Source organism: Dermochelys coriacea, chromosome 3 (genome assembly GCF_009764565.3).
Source record: "Dermochelys coriacea isolate rDerCor1 chromosome 3, rDerCor1.pri.v4, whole genome shotgun sequence".
Taxonomy (NCBI): Eukaryota; Metazoa; Chordata; order Testudines; family Dermochelyidae; genus Dermochelys; species Dermochelys coriacea.
In genome coordinates this window covers 163790670-163807926 of record NC_050070.1, presented here as the reverse complement: position 1 = coordinate 163807926, position 17257 = coordinate 163790670, and the positions used below count along the sequence as shown (strand labels likewise).

Sequence of the window (17257 nt, the reverse complement as noted above, 5' to 3'; positions counted from 1 at the left end):
TGAAAGGAAGGTGCACGGGAAACTGGTGCGAGCAGCAGATTTTCACTCAGAAGTGTCGGAGCAGGGAGTATCTCGCTGGCTCCACCCACTCTTCACACCAAAGGACTGAACTCCAACCAACTTAAGACTGGAGATGGAGTTTTCATGATCTCAGAGCAACACCTGTGGAGGTGGGGTTTCATTCTATTACACTGGTTTGGGGGCTTTTCTGACCCATGTTACTCCCTCTCTGCTTCATTCAAAGGACTTATACATGGGGGAGAGGAATGGAGGTAAAAAACAGGGTATTTGTGAGGGAACGTGCCAAAATATAAACATGACAAAATATTCAAACACTCAATACCATTGTATCTTCAAAGCACTTTACAAGGGTTAACATTTGGCAACCCTTGCAATACCAATGAGAGACAAGTAAACATCATCTCTAGTTTAGAGATTGAGGAACAGAAATTAAGTGTGTTGTTCAAAGCCAGGCACCTAGCAAGTTAGTGGCAAGCATGGTTTCGAATTCCTAGCTCCCAGTCCTTTGCTATAACTAAACCATATCACTTTAAAATATACAAACACTCCGCATGGTGCAGAATAGTTTAACCATTATCCTGGTTTAGTTACATCATCTACAACACTTCAGGTTTTTCCTCACACATCTGGGTTTTGCGTACATGAAAGCACACACACCCTACAACCAAAAGAGAAACCAAGCAACGAAAACCCAAATCTTTCCACTAAACACAAAAATAAAGATAGAACCACGTTATAGCTCACAATACGTATTTATTATTAGAGATGTTTACAGAAAAGTCTGAGCAATACTGCTAATCTAAGACTGACTGGGGTTTTTTTTTATGGTTTCTTATGGCTTTGTTTTTTGAATTATTTAAAAAGTCACAAAACTGATAAGATCTGGGGAGATTTCAGTCTTATTAAAAAAAGTTGAGTTCAGAAATAAGGAAAAAGGTGTTTTTGCTAGTAACTTAGTAACTACGACCAAAGACGGTGTAGAACTTGGCAGGGTTCTTGCCACAGACACATTTAGCTCCATGCTGCAGCTCGCAGAGAGGTTTGAAGGGGATGCAGAGACTTTTTGCTCCCATCGATGGGGCACCAGGTTCAAGATCTTGATCCCTGAAATAGAAAAGAAATTTAATATTCTTAATTCCCCAAAGAATTACAAGAAAGAAATCTCACACAGTGAGTACTTCATTGGGTAAAAACTTTGGGGCTAAGGGAGTAATAATGCTGTCTTGTAGTACAAGATAAGACACAAGAGTGAGAATCCTATGTGGAGGGTCTCTCTAAAGCAGTGATACTCAGACCAAGGCTCGCGAGCTGCAAGTAGCTCTTTAATGTGCCTCCTGTGGGTCTTTGCAGCACATGATATTAAAACATTGTGTGATTTAATTATTAACCAATCAGGATGTTTTTACTACGTTATTAACCAGGCTGTCCCTAGCCTATGTTTGCCAGAAGCTGGGAATAGGTGACAGGGGATGGATCACTTTATGATTATCTGTTCTGTTCATTCCCTCTGAAGCACCTGGCATTGGCCACTTTTGGAAGACAGGATACTGGGCTAGATGGACCTTCAGTCTGACCCAGTATGGCTGTTCTTACATTCTAACCAATTGTAGTTGATAAAACAACAATACTTGATCAGCCACTTTGCTGTGAGAATAATTTATAGTAATTAGTAAATGAAACTATTAATTCACACTACTGTGGCTCTTTTGGATAATGTTGATCGCTAATTTTGCTCCTGAACCACTGAGGTCTGAGTATCACTGCTCTAAATAAATGTTACTTTCATGTTGTTTTATACTCAGATAACCCAACTTGAAAGTTAAATATAAATTCTCTTAAATTCAACAGTTACATAAAGTTTACCTGGCAGTAGTTTTCTTGATCCAGTCCTCACACTCTATTTCCCCACAAAAAGGAATCTGCACAATCTGAAATGAAACAAAAACGCAGAGTTTATACAGTGAAAGCAAACAGGCATTGTTTTAGGAGTGACTCCCAAACCCTACCATTATAGGGCTAACACTTCAGACACTGAAGAACAGATTTTTGATAGTGCTCAGCACCCACAACAGGAATCAGATTTTCAAAAGACTACAGTGGGGAATGAGGGCTTGAATGCGGAGCACTTTTGACAATCTGGCTGCATAAACAGGCCTAAACGAGCTGGTAGGTGGGCAGTTCTTCTGAAAGTCTGACATCCTTTTATTGTAAAGCAGAATTTTTAGACTGCAGGTAAATTACTCATTTTACAATGTTAGCTCATAGAATCAAAGAAATGCAGGGCTGCATCTAGTTCAGGCCCTGCCACATTCTAAACAGGAAAGGTTCAGCTTAATGATAACTACAATCAAAAGGTAAAATTAACACAGCTCAAAAGGGTTTTTATAGCCTTTTCATCCTGAAAATATACAGCAACAGTTGCCCCTCTGTAGTGAAATGCAGAAGAACTCTAGTGTAAACTCACAGCAGAATTTGAAGAGTGATGGTTGCTAGCTTATTAGAAATTTAGCAACAGGATATTTTTACATTTATGAAAAGGTGTCCAAAAATTTCCTCCTCCTAGCTCTGGATATCCAGGCTATTTTTTTAAAAGAAAAAAAATAAATCTCAATTCCTATCTCTCTACCGGATTACAGAGCAACACCTATTTACATACTTTAAAGAAATGCTTTCCCAATAAAGTTTTCCATTATAACTTTTAGGATCAGTGCTATACATTCATATTTTCTGAGGAACAACATTACGAAGGGACTTATTTCAGTATTTTCATTAACGTAAAGAGAACTGTCACCAGCATGTTTTCTTCTTACATAAGCAGTAAGAATGAACATTGGATAGACAAGACAAGACATTAAGCACTGAGGCAGTACAAGATGCAGTAAGCATACCGTTAAATTATTTTTAACCACTTCCAGCCCATTTAAATTGTTCAGTATTTCTAAACTTAACAGGGCAGCAAATTTCTGTTTCAGAGGTCTAACGCTTCTAGGTTTTCCAGGGAGGTTTCACTCTATTTCTTCACTTCATGTACTTTAGCAGTAGCAGTCAGGAAATGTTACTGTAAAGCCAAGAAGACTATTTTAAAAAGATTATGGAAAACTGAGGCAAAGACAACAGCTGAAAGGGACAGTTGCTAAAATGTCAAAAAGTCTTAAGTGTACATTTGTTCCACATACTCCTGTTATTTTGGTTTTCCTCACCAGAAGCCTAAATAAAATTGTTGTGCTGTGTTATGCTACAAGAAACTTTTTCTTCTTTGCACAAAACTCCCACTTAGTCTTTGGTGCAATATACATTTTTATTAGCTTCTTTCATTTTCTGCAATTTGGAGGAGGGACTAATAAGCGTCTAATGTTAGTGCTGAATATTCCGTGCTTGTATTAATCTTTCTGGTTTGCTAAATGTGGGTTTTACTTAAGAGCTGTTGTAGATTGTTCATGCAGCTTTCATTAAACTTTGCATGTAGTTATTACTTAAGACACAAAAGCAAAGAAGTCCACATCTCAAAGATTTTATGGTCTAAGGGGTTAATCACACCAAATACAGGAAAACATGGGAAATTAGCTTGGGAAATCTCCTTTTAGACTGTGGTCAATGCAACATAGTGAGGTTTTAATTAAGAGAGATTTGAATAAGAGGGTTTCCATGAAAAATTACTACTTTTATATACATTACCTGCTTTGTACAATAATATATAAAAACGGACACAAACATTCATATATACACATATGAGATGAAGTGCCTCAAACTTTTATTCTTTAGATCTAGGTACTCAGATAAGCGCTTGTAACTTCAGAGGTGGAACGTTTACTTTTCTAAATCAAAGATGTTCACTACACTGTTTCTTTTCCATGTCATAAAGTGCAACCACTTTAGATGTTTTATTTACAAGTTTGAAATCTATGATCTAGTACTATCCCAGATGCAGAGCTAGCTAGGTTAGTGATTTCTCATGGTGCTCTCCAGCATCTGCTTCTGAATAAGTGAAGGTAGGTGCAGTGTTCAAGGTTGGACATTGCTCCCTTCCCAGATCATCTTCACAGAAGTTAGTTATTGTGATTTGGGGGCTTTGAGGTGGGAGGAAATGTCCGTGGATCCTGGAGAGTCCTTAATCCATAATGAGAATTTGTTCACAATACAATTATGTTTTTTATATATTTGCTTTAAGCTACATTTTTGCTTTTTATGGATTTTTTCCCTAGCTTACTTTGTAACTAAGGCTATGTCTACATTACAGCCTATGTCGTCAAAATTTATGTCACTCAAGGGTGTGTTCCACCCCTATGAGCAACATAAATTACACCAACATAAGCGTTCGTGTGCACAGTGCTGTGTCGGCAGGAGAGCTTCTCTCCTGTCAGCATAGAGTGTCTTCACCAGATGTGCTGCAGCTGTGTTGGACTGTATGTATAGATATATCCTAAGTTTACCACATTGCCCAACATTTTGGGAAAGCCTGTGTTTTTCACGTCTCTCCTTTGTTCTGTAGGCCACCAGGGGCCAAGGGTAGTTTTTAAAAGCATAAACTGATGTTGCATCAATATATAATAAAATCATTGCGATTATCTGTGGGACAAAGAGGTCTTTATACCTAACACCAGGTAAGCCAAGCCAGCTTTGGAAAGGGTTTGCATTAGTGAAATGTTACTTCAGAAACAGCTGGCTGAGAGCAAAAATCTTTTTGAGAAGGTCCAAAATAACCTGACATATATTAGCTTCTGGGGTGATGGCAAATCAGATTTGATTATTTTTTTTTAACCACCATATTTTGGGAGCAAATATATACCCCAATCAAGGTCAGGGTCCCTATTGTGCTAGTTGCTGTACTGACACAGAGTCAGTCTCCTCTCTGAAAAGTTTACAATCTAATTTAAGACAACATGCAAATGAGATTGAGTGACACAAATTACAGGAAAAAAGATTGGGGGGGTGGCGGTGAGAGTAATGCATGAGTTAGCTAATAATTTTATTTTTTTTCTATTCAACATAAATCCCACTGGCCCTGTACCTATCCCTTAAACGACATGTTCAGCAAGAGAGTGTATAGTTATTTTAAGAGCAGAGCCGACTTGGCATCCCCCCCCCCCTTTTTTTTTAAACTACTTTTTTTTGTATTATTTCTTAGTTGCAGTCTTGCACCAATAGTGATTCTTAGTTGTTAACTAGATGCAGTCTTCAAGAACATTTATTCAAGTTTTTTCACATGCTGGGGATCTGGGTAATAGAACTTCAGGGATAGGATCTCCTTAAGTCAATCAATGGTAGTTCAATGTGCACCTCATGGGAAGAATAAAACATTTCTTAAACATTAAAAATACAGTCTTAACTGCTGATTTAAACTTCAATTGCTCCACCAAAAACTTTAATTTTTTTCATAAGTTGCTAGTGCCCTTACTACGGAATTTAATATAAATGTTACATCATCAGTCATTCTGATGATCAGTCTTCACTTCTTGATGCCCAGCACCTGTCAATGTACTCAATGGCTTTTGATGGGGTTAGAAAAGTCAGTTTTCTTGGATGCAAGTAGTATGTATTTTGGGCTCCTGGGATGCAGTTACAATGTCCTTTTTTTTTTTTTTTTTACACTATTTGTAGGGGAATAATAATAGTATCTTATCTTAATCCGAATAAAATAAATTTGCATTAAGATCTGCTACGGTCACTTCCTGCTGAAAAAGCAGTACACTCATTTTAAATAAATGATGCCGTTTGATAACGGGTATGTAAAGTTGCCTCTCAGTGGCCTTGTCACCTCTAATGCCTGAACATAATATTTTAAAGACTAGTAGCGTGGAAAATTTTAATCAAAACTGTGCTTTAGTAGAGCAGATGGCAACTGCAACTACTGCAGCATTTGGGAAAGTTACAGTTTGTTGCCAACCTCTCCATGAAAACTTCCCAATGTTTAAGCAAATTTGATTAAAACTACCAAGCACCCTTTCAAATAGTAATAATGCATTTATTTAGACTGTGAAAGCATCTGATCTCCAACTGGTCTGTAATGATTGGAAAACGTGTGTCCTGTTTTAACAACGTTGCAAGACACTTATTCAGACTTCAGTATATTCGTAACCTGCTTACCTTTCCTGCTTCAAGTTCTTTTTGAAAGTCTTCCATAGTATTGGCCACCACCATATGATTTGTTAGGTCTTCAAAAGCTCTAAGACAAGAAAAGAAGTTTAGTAAAGACAGACATGAGTATTCATCTTCTAAATAAAGTTACCATCTGAACCAATTGTGCCGAGCCACTGAACACCAAATTACAAGAGGAAAAAGTACAAAGACTGTAGAATCTTCTTAATCAGGATATTCTTCTACAGCTTGTGTTCCCAAAAGAAGAAATTCTGATGAATTAAAAGATATTTCTCTCCAGGCTGTTGCAGTTCCATCACACTATTAGACAAGCCCAAAGGTTTGGGAGATGGCACTACTATTTGGTTTGCAACAGGACTGAGTGAGTACAACAGGGGCATCTGCAATATACTCAGCCTATACAGCTGGTGTGAAAAGAACAAAATACTAGCCAAGAACAGGCAGGGCAGCATATCATATGTTTTCAGCATGTAACATGGTGTGGAGGGACTGAAAACTCTGGCAGAATCAGCAGCAGATGAAGTCGCAGAAAAATTAATCACCACCACCACATCACCTCAGAGATGCACCAGTTAACCAGGAAATCAACCAAAGACTGTTGTAACTGAGTGGAGGGTACTATAATAATGCTTGAAAGCTAAACCTAACTATAGCAGAAATCAAATCTCATTTACCTCTTTTGGTTAGATAATTTTCTGACATTCAAATACCTTAGTCAACTGATACTCCAAATAGAAACAGGTTTATATCAGGGATGACCTTATAAGGTCTTCAAATCAGAACAGCAGGACTGCCTTTACCACACTTGACAACCCTGCCCCTCTCACCATACAGGCCTCAAGAATATGAAACAATCATATTCTTATGCATCATCTTATTACAGAGATTTGCCATATGTAGTAACTTCAGATAAAATTTTCAAAAGGACTTCAGTGATTTAAGAGCCTATGTACCAGTGAAAGTCAATATGAAAGTGTTACTCATTTTTGAAAGTGGAACTTGGGTGCTTTTGAAAATTTTACCTTAGAGATAGATGTAAGCTCCAATATTATTATCAAAGAATTTCGTTTTTTTTGAACAGATTCTAAAAACCTTCCAGCACTACAAGCCTGCATAGTACCACTACATCTCAAAAGTACAGGAGGCTCATTTTTAGATGTCAGTACCATATGGATATTGGCGGAGGCTTAACTTGAAGATCTGAACTTGAAGTGTTGCTAACATTTGAAAATTCTATTTCACAGGCACATTTGGGAAACTTTGTGTGACAATCAGAATGAGCTTCTCAGACTGAAAGATGAAAGTGCACAGAGAAGACTTGTCTTGATGACTCTCTCCACAGTTAAATCTAAATGAGCTGAAGAAATCTCTTCTACAGTTAAAATAAAGTCATGTCAGCCACAAATGCCATACGATTTATTCCCTTTTAGACTAACCTGTTGTAAAGGTTAGCATGGATCTCCTCCAAAATGTGTCTGAGTTTATCCTCTGCCTCACGTTCAGCTAAGGTCAACTTCTGCCCTGTGTCTCTTCTGACAGCTACAAACTGACCGTTCTTCATATCTCGTGGTCCCACTTCAAGCCTGATGGGAACACCCTACAAAGCAAAAATAATGAAATACAAAATTAGTGAAAACTGCAGAACCAGTCAGTCATTCTCAAGAAAGTATAGTTTCATCCACTGAGATGCTTTATTCAGTATGGATCCACTTGACACATGATTTTTATTTCTCTTTGTCTCGCTCTCAGACAAATCATATGATTAATAAGAGAACTATTTTGCTGTCTTAATACAGTACTTGGAAAAAATTCAGGATTGGGGCAAACCTAAAGCTGTACTGATGCTCAGTTTTGCCTTATCAAAATACTACTGCAAGGTTTTTATGAACTCAAATTACGCTCATTTTATACTCCTCTGATAGTGTTTGAAACAGGAAACAGAAATAACCTTTCATTTGGATGATTCCTTCCCAGATGATGCTATACATGTGAATTAAAGATGGTTACCTATGGGGAGTTTCATGAAAAAGCTCCCAATCTTTTGCATGCTCCTGGATTTAAGGTATTTATTTTTACTTATGTGTTTAGCACACTGTTTCTCTATGGACTGTTGAAATAGAAGTTACAAAGGACCTGTGATAGCAAATTGCAGTATCGTACAGTGTAGTATAATAAAGAGTCAAATTAAGTGTCCTTTCTTTAAGCAAAAAATAAAAACAAAACGCCTTTCAGTATGCTAAAATAAATATAATATCCCTCCCAGCTAAGATCCCAAAACAATCTATTTAGATTTGTATTTTCAGCAGCCAGTCAAGAGGGAATAATTTTTGTGGATGTGGCTGTTTACTTAACTAGCACAGGTGTTAGGCATTTTCCTTTCTGAAAGAAATATAGATTCTCCCACAGAAATTCTCCCACAGAAAATTATTGTGTTCAAACAATGTTGCCACAATCAATAATGCAGTGTAATCACCACTTTGTTTTCAATTGCTGGAAGTATGACCTCCCTGAGGATAAAAGAAACTGAAAGAAAAGACGAGGATTAGAAAAACCTTTGCATACCCATGCCCAGACTGGGTGACGAGTGATGGTGGTGGGAAAGAGAATCTGGAAAATAACTTTGTATATACTTATTTATCCAAGTTCCTCTTTCACATGCAAGCCTCCTTACCAGCGTGCTGCACCTAATGATTATTTTTTCAGGTGGTTGTTGATTTACATTTTTGTTATGTACACTGGCATATCAGCCACAGTTAGACAGTTTTAAAACATGTTTTAGACACTATTCTAACATAGCTAGAACACAATTGATTTAATTACAGAGTATTGTTAAAATTACAATTAAATATAGCTTTACTAATTTATACCTAATATAACTCTTCAATAAATTATTTATTCTAATTTTGGCCTGGCACTGCATGTTTAAACTGTATTAGCACAAACGGTTTTTTAAGAAGTTCTTGAAAACAGCTCCACTAAATGTTAATACCGATGGTGGTAGAACACTTGAAGGCCTAAGAGAAGTTAATTGCATTATGTAACATTTTCCTTGCTTCTTAAATCTTATGACAAAGGGCCTGTGACTTCTGATCTCCTCATACACACAAGCAGACCCCCAATTGTTTGTTCCCATTTGTGAGTTTTTACAGGTGTACTTGTAACTCCTGGAATTAGGAGTCTAGAGCAATATTTTAGCAGGAACATGCTGTACATATCCTTTCATTTAGGAGAGGCTCTTCGCAGTTTCTTGTTCCCCGTGGAAATCCAATCAGTAGGCGAAATGCCAAAGTGAGTTTAGATCCTGACCATTTTAAAAACATTTTGTAAGACATCTTTGTCCAGGCTTCCACTCGCTGCAGACTCTGGATGATCTTGGCATTTGATCTACAGACTAGGTTTCACTCCTTAGGGCTAGTAGTTTGATACTGATGGGTGACCTATTTTTAAGAGGGAAATGTTTACTTCTATTCCAAGCCAGATGTAAAGGTACCGAAATCCTATCAGCACCTGGCATCAAATAAGCTTGTAACAATAATAGTGTTTTTTCATTTACAAAATGCCATTTGGGATTCTGGGAGAATACCCAGCATCTCCACCTCTTTGTTCTCAGGCTTGGTCTACACTACATACTTACTTCCATATACCTGTGTTTCTCAGGCATGTGAAAAATCCACACTCTTGAGTGACGTAATTAGACAGAACTTAAACCTGCATGTGGACAGCACTACGTTGGTGGGAGAGCTTCTCCCAACAACATAGCTACTGCCTCTTACAGAGATGGTGTTATTAAGCCGAAGGGAGAGCTCTCTCCTGTTGGCTTAGAGCATTTTCATCTGATGTGCTGATGTTAATTTGTATTGTAGATCTGCCTTAAGGCTGATGCAACTCATTAGTAAGAGGCATGGAAGTGGTCACATGCAGAGCTTGACTTAATGAAGTGCAGTGCTCAGCAAATGAATACTGTAAAGCGATAGAAGAAGCCACCTTAGAAGCTACATGCAACCTTCTCAAAGATTCAAGTCTCTTTGCGGGAGTCTCACACACATCTATTGTCAAAAAACTTTTTAGACTAAGGTCTTTAAAGCAGGAACTCTCTCCCCCAATGTCTATATGGTGTGCAGTGCAACAGAGCAGCAAAGACACTTAGCACCTCTGGACACTGTGTAATTATACAATATTAAACAAGTCAGCAGGTTGGCTTCCTCCAGAACCTCAGAAGTCTCACTTGGAATTTATGACTAGATATAGATTCATAGATTCATAGATACTAAGGTCAGAAGGGACCACTCTGATCATCTAGTCCGACCTCCTGCACAGCGCAGGCCACAGAATGTCACCCACCACTCCTATAAAAAACCTCACCCATGTCTGAGCTATTGAAGTCCTCAAATCATGGTTCAAAACTTCAAGGAGCAGAGAAGCCTCCCTCCAGTCAACCATGCCCCATGCTACAGAGGTAGGCAAAAAAACCTCCAGGGCCTCTCCAATCTGCCCTGGAGGAAAACTCCCTCCCGACCCCAAACATGGCAATCAGCCAAACCCTGAGCACATGGGCAAGATTCACCAGCCAGATACCCAGGAAAGAGTTTTCTATAGTATATATAACCCTGCCCCCAGCCCCAAAAAAACCACACACACTTCCTTCCTGGTTTGTTCATGGTGAAAAGCACTTCTTACTTTGTGAACTTAGTGGAGCTCAGCAAAATAAGTGCTGTTGTCCTGTAAATCACATATAACAACATTATACCATTTTCATATGCTAATATATTCTGACAAAAAAGTTCTCTAGAATAGCAAGCTAATGCACTGGGCTGTCTTCTCTGGATACTCAGATTGAAATTCTACCATATTTTGCAAAGGAAAAGCAAGAGAGACTATCACCAAACAATTTGGTATAAGAAGTAGCAGATCTCTCTTTAAGAGGTGTCAGACTGGAATGGCATGACTTTTGCAGACGTCAAAGGAGGGCTATGAACAAAGTTGTTTGTGAAAACTCACATAGTGCCTGCCCATACCACACCAGGCTCAAATCAGCACAAATTCCCCTCAATTTTGTAAGCAAAAAAATTAAAACACTTTAAAGTAGAAGTATTTATGAGTCTTGTTCCATTACTGCAACTGTAAGAGGAGGGGAAATGGATTCCATACTGGGAGCACAAACACTCAAATGTTATGTCTGTGATGGGGCAAGGCCAGATGGCTATAGAAAAGTAGTGAGAGAGATATATAGATATATATATCTATATGTTAGCTCCAGGCTAAACAAATCCCTGGTACCAGGATAAGTGAAATGGCAGCTGCTCCAGGTCAATTAAGACACCTGGGGCCAATTAAGAACTTTCCAGAAGGCAGGGAGAATGCTAGGTTGATTGGGACACCTGAAGCCAATCAGGGGCTGGCTGAAAGTAGTTAAAAGCCTCCCAGTTAGTCAGGTAGGTGTGCATGTCAGGAGCTGTGGGAGGAAGTTGCGCTGTTGGAGAGGCTATGTAGCACACACCGTATCAGGGACAAGGAAGGAGGCCCTGAGGTAAGGGTGAAGTGGAGCTTGAGGAAGTGAGGGCTGCTGTGGGGGAAGTAGCCCAGGGAATTGTACATGTCATGTTTCTAAAAGGTCAGCTACCATAGCTGATACTATTAGGGTCCCTGGGCTGGAGCTCAAAGTAGAGGGTGAGCCTGGGATCCCCCCCACTCCCCCATCTTTGCCCCGATCAATCACTGAGACCAGGAGACAACAGAGACTGTGCAAGGAAGGATAACTTCTCACCTCCCTCACTGGCTTATGATGAAAATGGCTCAGTAGACTGTGACCCTTGTCTCTAGAGAGAGAAGGGTTACGTGCAGGGTCACAGTGAGCCTGAGGCTAGCGAAATCCGCCAGGAAACGCGGGACCCACGGAAGCAAGGACAGAGCTTTGTCATAGTCTCTTACTTCTCAAAATGACTCTGGAGTCAGATTTTAGACTGACATTTTTCATGACATTTTTGGCTGCACTTATAAATTGTTTATAAATACTTTATAAATAGATTTTTAAGCACATCAGAATAGATTATAAAAGATGGTTGTAAGCCAAGGTAATAATCAACCTATTGCTTCCGTTGGACTCTCTGTAACAATTAACTGTTTAACCTTTAACACACTACTCAGAAATGGAGCTTTAGAATAAAGTGCGACATTTTCACTCTTTAGGTGCAATAGGAGATTTTTTTCAAGACCCTTTGGGCTGCACAAGAGGCTTCTACATTATCTTATACTGAAGTTTGGCATTTGAATATTTACACAGACTTCCAACTCTGATGCCACAGAGCCCCATGTTGTCTTATTTTAATTTATCACTTTCGTTATGCTGCAATATACATTATATTTAATCCCATTCTTGATACTTGGTCTCCTTTAATCTTGTTTTATATGCAGTTTCTTGGTTTTCCTGTACAAGGAGGACTGAAGCTACTTTCAACCATAGTATTTGAGTGATGAAGTAGTTTCTTTTCTGATAAATAAAAAGGATTCTTTATTTAGTGGTCCCATCCAAGACCATCTTGTATGTTCCATTCTGCTCAGCTAGGATATCAGAAGGTAGTGTTACTCCTGGCGGAATTTTGCACAACTGTGCAATGCAGAATTTTACAGAAATTAATGTTTTTTGCACAGAATTTCCGTTTCCCAAAGAAATGGGCTGCAGTGCTGCTGGCTGCCACTAGAGGCCACCGGACGCAGCAGAGCCTAGCTCACACATAGAAGACAGGGCCAGAGGGAGGAGAGAGCTAGAGGTTCGACAGCTGCACTCCGCCTCACGCCCTTAAGGGAGGAGGCGGCAGTGCACAAGAAACTCTGTGCAAGCCTGGGACCCAGCATCAGGCTGTTTCTCCCTCTGGATCCCGGGGCTCTGAGGGACAGCAGAGCAGGTGTCTGGGCTAGCAGGGGCCATGGATGGGCTCTGGGAAGAGACAGGTGTCTGGGCTAGGGGAGGCCCTGGGGCGGGGGGGGAAGGACATTTGGATATCTCGGCTAGGGGTGGCCCTGTAGCTGGGCTGGGGGGGGCGCGGAGGATGTTTGGCTTTATCGGCTGGGGGGGCCCCGCAACTGGTCTCGGGGGGGCGGGATGTTTGGGTGGATTGGCTGGGGGGGCCCCCATAGCTAAGGCTCTGGGCGGGGTGGGGGTGCAAGTGTCTGGCTCCCCAGCTGGGCTCTTGAGGGAAGGGGGCAGAGAAGCAGGAACTGGGTTGTCGTAGTGGTTTCTTTAAATCTCTACTTCGGGGGGAATTTGTGTGTGTGTGTGTGTGTGTGTCTGTATTGTTACAGACATATTTCCTGACAGGTATTTTGAAATAAATGATCAAAATTGAAACTGGCATGATTTTGTGGTATTTTGATAAATAAAAATCAGCAGATTTTAAAATATTTGTGCAGAATTTTTTTGGCACAGAATTCCCCCAGGAGTATAGTGTGCTCTCACTCATCACAGATGTGCTTGGCATGAAATTTTTTTTCCCCTTTTTTAATTGATTTAGGGTTTGTGCCTCTCTTCCTTAACATAGCTTATATATCCTTGTGTGTGTGTGTGCATGCACAGAGTCAAAATTCACGAGTTCAAGACATCTCTTGTCCAAGTTAATTATTTTTTCTGGGTGAGAATCTGTTGTCTCAGAAACTGCCTTTTTTCTTCAATTAGCTTTTATGAAATTTCAAGAAACACAAGTCAACAATAGTTGCAGCAATTCATGCTGTATCAAAAATTAACCATTTTTCAATCAACTTTAGACAGAAAATATTTGTCTGCACAGAATACAAAAAAGTCCACATGAACATACATTAAGATCTACTGAAAAGAAATTTACCTTAAGCTCCCAGTGATTGAACTTCCAACCAGGTGAATAGTTGTCTCTTAAGTCAGCACGTACGCGGACATTGACACTGAGCAGCCTTTTAAGATATTCATTACATTTCTTCATCAATGCCTCTTTGTCCTCTTCAGAAAGTGTATTTGTGATGCCACAAGGAATAATTACAACCTGTGACATGATGCAAGTTAAAAGAAAAAGATACATACAGTAATGGAAAAGTTGTTCCCAATTATTGTAATGTACCGTACCAAAAATACCAAAAGACAATCAACCTTAAAGTGTTGAGTTTAAGGATGTGGACGGTTTAAGGAAACAGTGTTGTGGTGCTAAATCTGGTTAACGTCTTTCAACACCCCCTACCTAAGAAACTTTTTTGCCAAGTATTACAAATCTAATTTTGGGTAGACAGAAAATTTAGAGATATAGCTTGTCTGTCACAAGGAATATAACTTGAGAACCAACCTGATAAACTCTTACTAACTGCATACAGAATGCTCTACAAGTATTATTTTCAGTACCCCTACATTAAAAAGAGTTCTTTTCATCAGGCACCCAATAGGAAATATTGATTAATCCCATTACAAGGCAGGAAAGGAAAAAAGGTGAGGTACTTTGAGGTAAAATTCTGCCATCTGAACCAATTAGACAAGTCATTTTTACACACCTGAACACAAGCTACCCGAGGTGGTAGCACCAAGCCCATATTATCTCCATGGATCAATGTCATCACACCAATGGTCCGAGTCGAAATTCCCCAGGAGTTTTGATAGGCAAACTGTTTTTCTCCTGGTAACTTGGGATCTTCAAACACAATCTCAAACATTTTTGAAAAATTCTGCCCCAGATGGTGTGATGTTGCTCCCTGAAACAGACACATATAGAAGTCTCTGCTCAATAGAAATTTACAATGACTGCTAAGTATAATGTCAGCAACATTCCTTTTTGCTGTCCTTTCTTTCAAAAGAAGTGGGAAAAAAAAATGTATGTATTAATATATACCTGGATAGCTCTTCCACTGGCAGATACATATGCTTCCACAGTGGTTGTATAGTCTCCACCTGCAAACTTCTCTTTTTCAGTTTTTCTTCCTTTTACAATAGGTATTGCCAGGAGTTCTTCATACACCCGAGCATACAGATCAAGAATCTGCAATACCTATGATTAAAACCTTTAAGTTACTTCAGTGAGTTGGATTTACTGAGTTACTCTTCAAATGTTTTCTAAATCCAAAATATTGCTGAATGGCGTGATTGGCCTACAACTGCATAAAAGCCTGAATATTCTACTTGTCTTTTCTCTTCAAATAAAACTAAAGATCAATTTTATTTTTTAATCATTTTGAGGTTTTGCAGATGTTTTCTGTAAAACAAAATATTTAAGCCTAGAAACCATTAAACAAAAAGGGTCATTATTACAGAGGTGTCAGACTCCATATGTGATTAAGTGCAAAACAGAAGTCAAAACCTAGTTATTTTGAAGATAAGGCACATCATCCCTAAAACTGCAGCACTTACAGTTTGTGCATGCAATGTATATTGAAAACTGAAAAATGAATATATTAACTTGTTTGAGAGTTATAATTAATTATAAGTTGATCCTTTAAGAAACTGAGAATCCCGTGTCACTCTTCTTTATATACTAACATCACAGACACTTCAAACTTTCCAGGTAGTTAAACCTCACTGAGATGTCATGCACATAATATACTTGAAGAAATAAAGTTGTGTAGGCCAGGAAGGATTGGATTTAAAAATCAACAATTTTAATAATTACTTAAATCGGCAAGCAGGAAATCTTGATTAAAATCATTCATTTTAATTATTTTGGATTTGTACTCTAGTTATTTTTCTAAAGAAAGATTGATAACCCTTAAAACATGTTGATTTGCAACTATACATAGCCTTTACACTAAATTTGGTACTACTTTTTGCTAACCAGAAGTATACACCGTATCAATAATATTTAAGAAATTATACAGCCTAACTTTTTACTAGATTCAAATTTTTCATTGTCATTTGTCAAGATCAATTTGAATAGAAATTCAAATTCAATTAAAATGTATTAAACCAGCATTTTAAGGTTTTTTTTTTTAAAGTAAATAAAACTACCTAAAATATGCTGAATACATAAAAAAAAGTTTATCAACTGATAACTGATTTATTAAACTAAGATACATTATCTGTAGTTAGTGATCTGAACTTGTTATATCTCGTCACCACTGTTCCCTCTAAGATGTATGCGTGCACACACAGATCCTAAACCCTGCATGCACAAAAATTTGCACAGAAGAAATTTTTTGCACACACAGCCTGTCAAAAATTAGAGGGAACACTGCTTGTCACCCAGTCCTCCAAGATTTGGGAAACTAGTAGATCTAAGCTTCCTATACCTAGTTTTCATGCATAGAATGAAAGAGGAAAATAAGCTTTTCTGCTTTTTCAACTCCCAATCAATTTCTTAACTTTGAATGAACAAGTCATTGAACTGAACAGTTGAAGAGATTATTGCTGTCAAAAGCTGGTTTAGCGCTTCAACAAACTGGTTCTAGGTGCTTAGCCAGAAAATTTTTGCTAGCTTAATATCATGTTTTATATCGAGTTTAAATTATTTCAATAGATAAAGTAAAACCTCAGGAGTTACGAACACCTGGGGAATAGAGGTTGTTCATAACTCTGAACAAAATGTTATAGTGGTTCTTTCAAAAGTTTACAAGTGAACATTGATTTAATATAGCTTTGAAACTTTACTATGCAGAAGAAAAATGTAAACTACTAAAAAAATAATTTAATACAATACGTACTATGTTTGCTTTTTTTTTTTGATCGCTGCTGCTGCCTGATTATGTACATCCGATTCCAAATGAGGTGTCTGGTTGACTAGTCAGGTCGTAACTCTGATGTTCGTAACCCCAAGGTTCTACTCAGAGTTTAGGCTTTAACATAGGTTGTCATTTTCAAATTTAATAAAATTATTTAATTTAAATAAAAAATCCAAATTAAAAAAAATCCAATTTTTAAATTTTATTAAAACAAAAAAACAAAAAACCAGATTTTTACTCACCTTGAAATTAGGCTAAGTTGTTAACAATTGTATCTACTCAAAATTATCACTCTTCCTCTATAGAGAAATTGCATGCTATAATTGTACTAGCTGTAACTGAAATGAGTCAAGGGGTAGACAAACGTGCCAAAAGTGCTCATTGGTCACTTCGTTGGCCCAGCTGTCATCATGCTTTAAAGATTCTGTGGCTGCATGCTAGCTTGGGCATCATTGTTTGAAAGGTTCCTTATGGCAGTGCT

At 38.3% G+C, this 17257-nt stretch overlaps 1 protein-coding gene across 8 annotated transcripts in view; it reads right to left on the bottom strand.

The window, feature by feature from the left end:
• Positions 1-757: 757 nt before the first annotated feature.
• The window catches only part of EPRS1 (glutamyl-prolyl-tRNA synthetase 1), a 60728-nt gene continuing 44228 nt past the window's right edge, over positions 758-17257 (bottom strand). For all 8 annotated transcript variants that reach the window (XM_038394252.2, XM_038394249.2, XM_043511741.1 and 5 more), the window contains 7 exons: positions 14958-15113; positions 14623-14820; positions 13953-14126; positions 7554-7714; positions 6106-6184; positions 1885-1949; positions 758-1125 (listed from right to left, as the gene is read on the bottom strand). In XM_038394252.2, coding sequence (XP_038250180.1) covers positions 975-1125; positions 1885-1949; positions 6106-6184; positions 7554-7714; positions 13953-14126; positions 14623-14820; positions 14958-15113 — 984 coding nt within the window. In that variant the 3' untranslated portion in view covers positions 758-974. The remainder of the gene's footprint in view (positions 1126-1884; positions 1950-6105; positions 6185-7553; positions 7715-13952; positions 14127-14622; positions 14821-14957; positions 15114-17257) is intronic.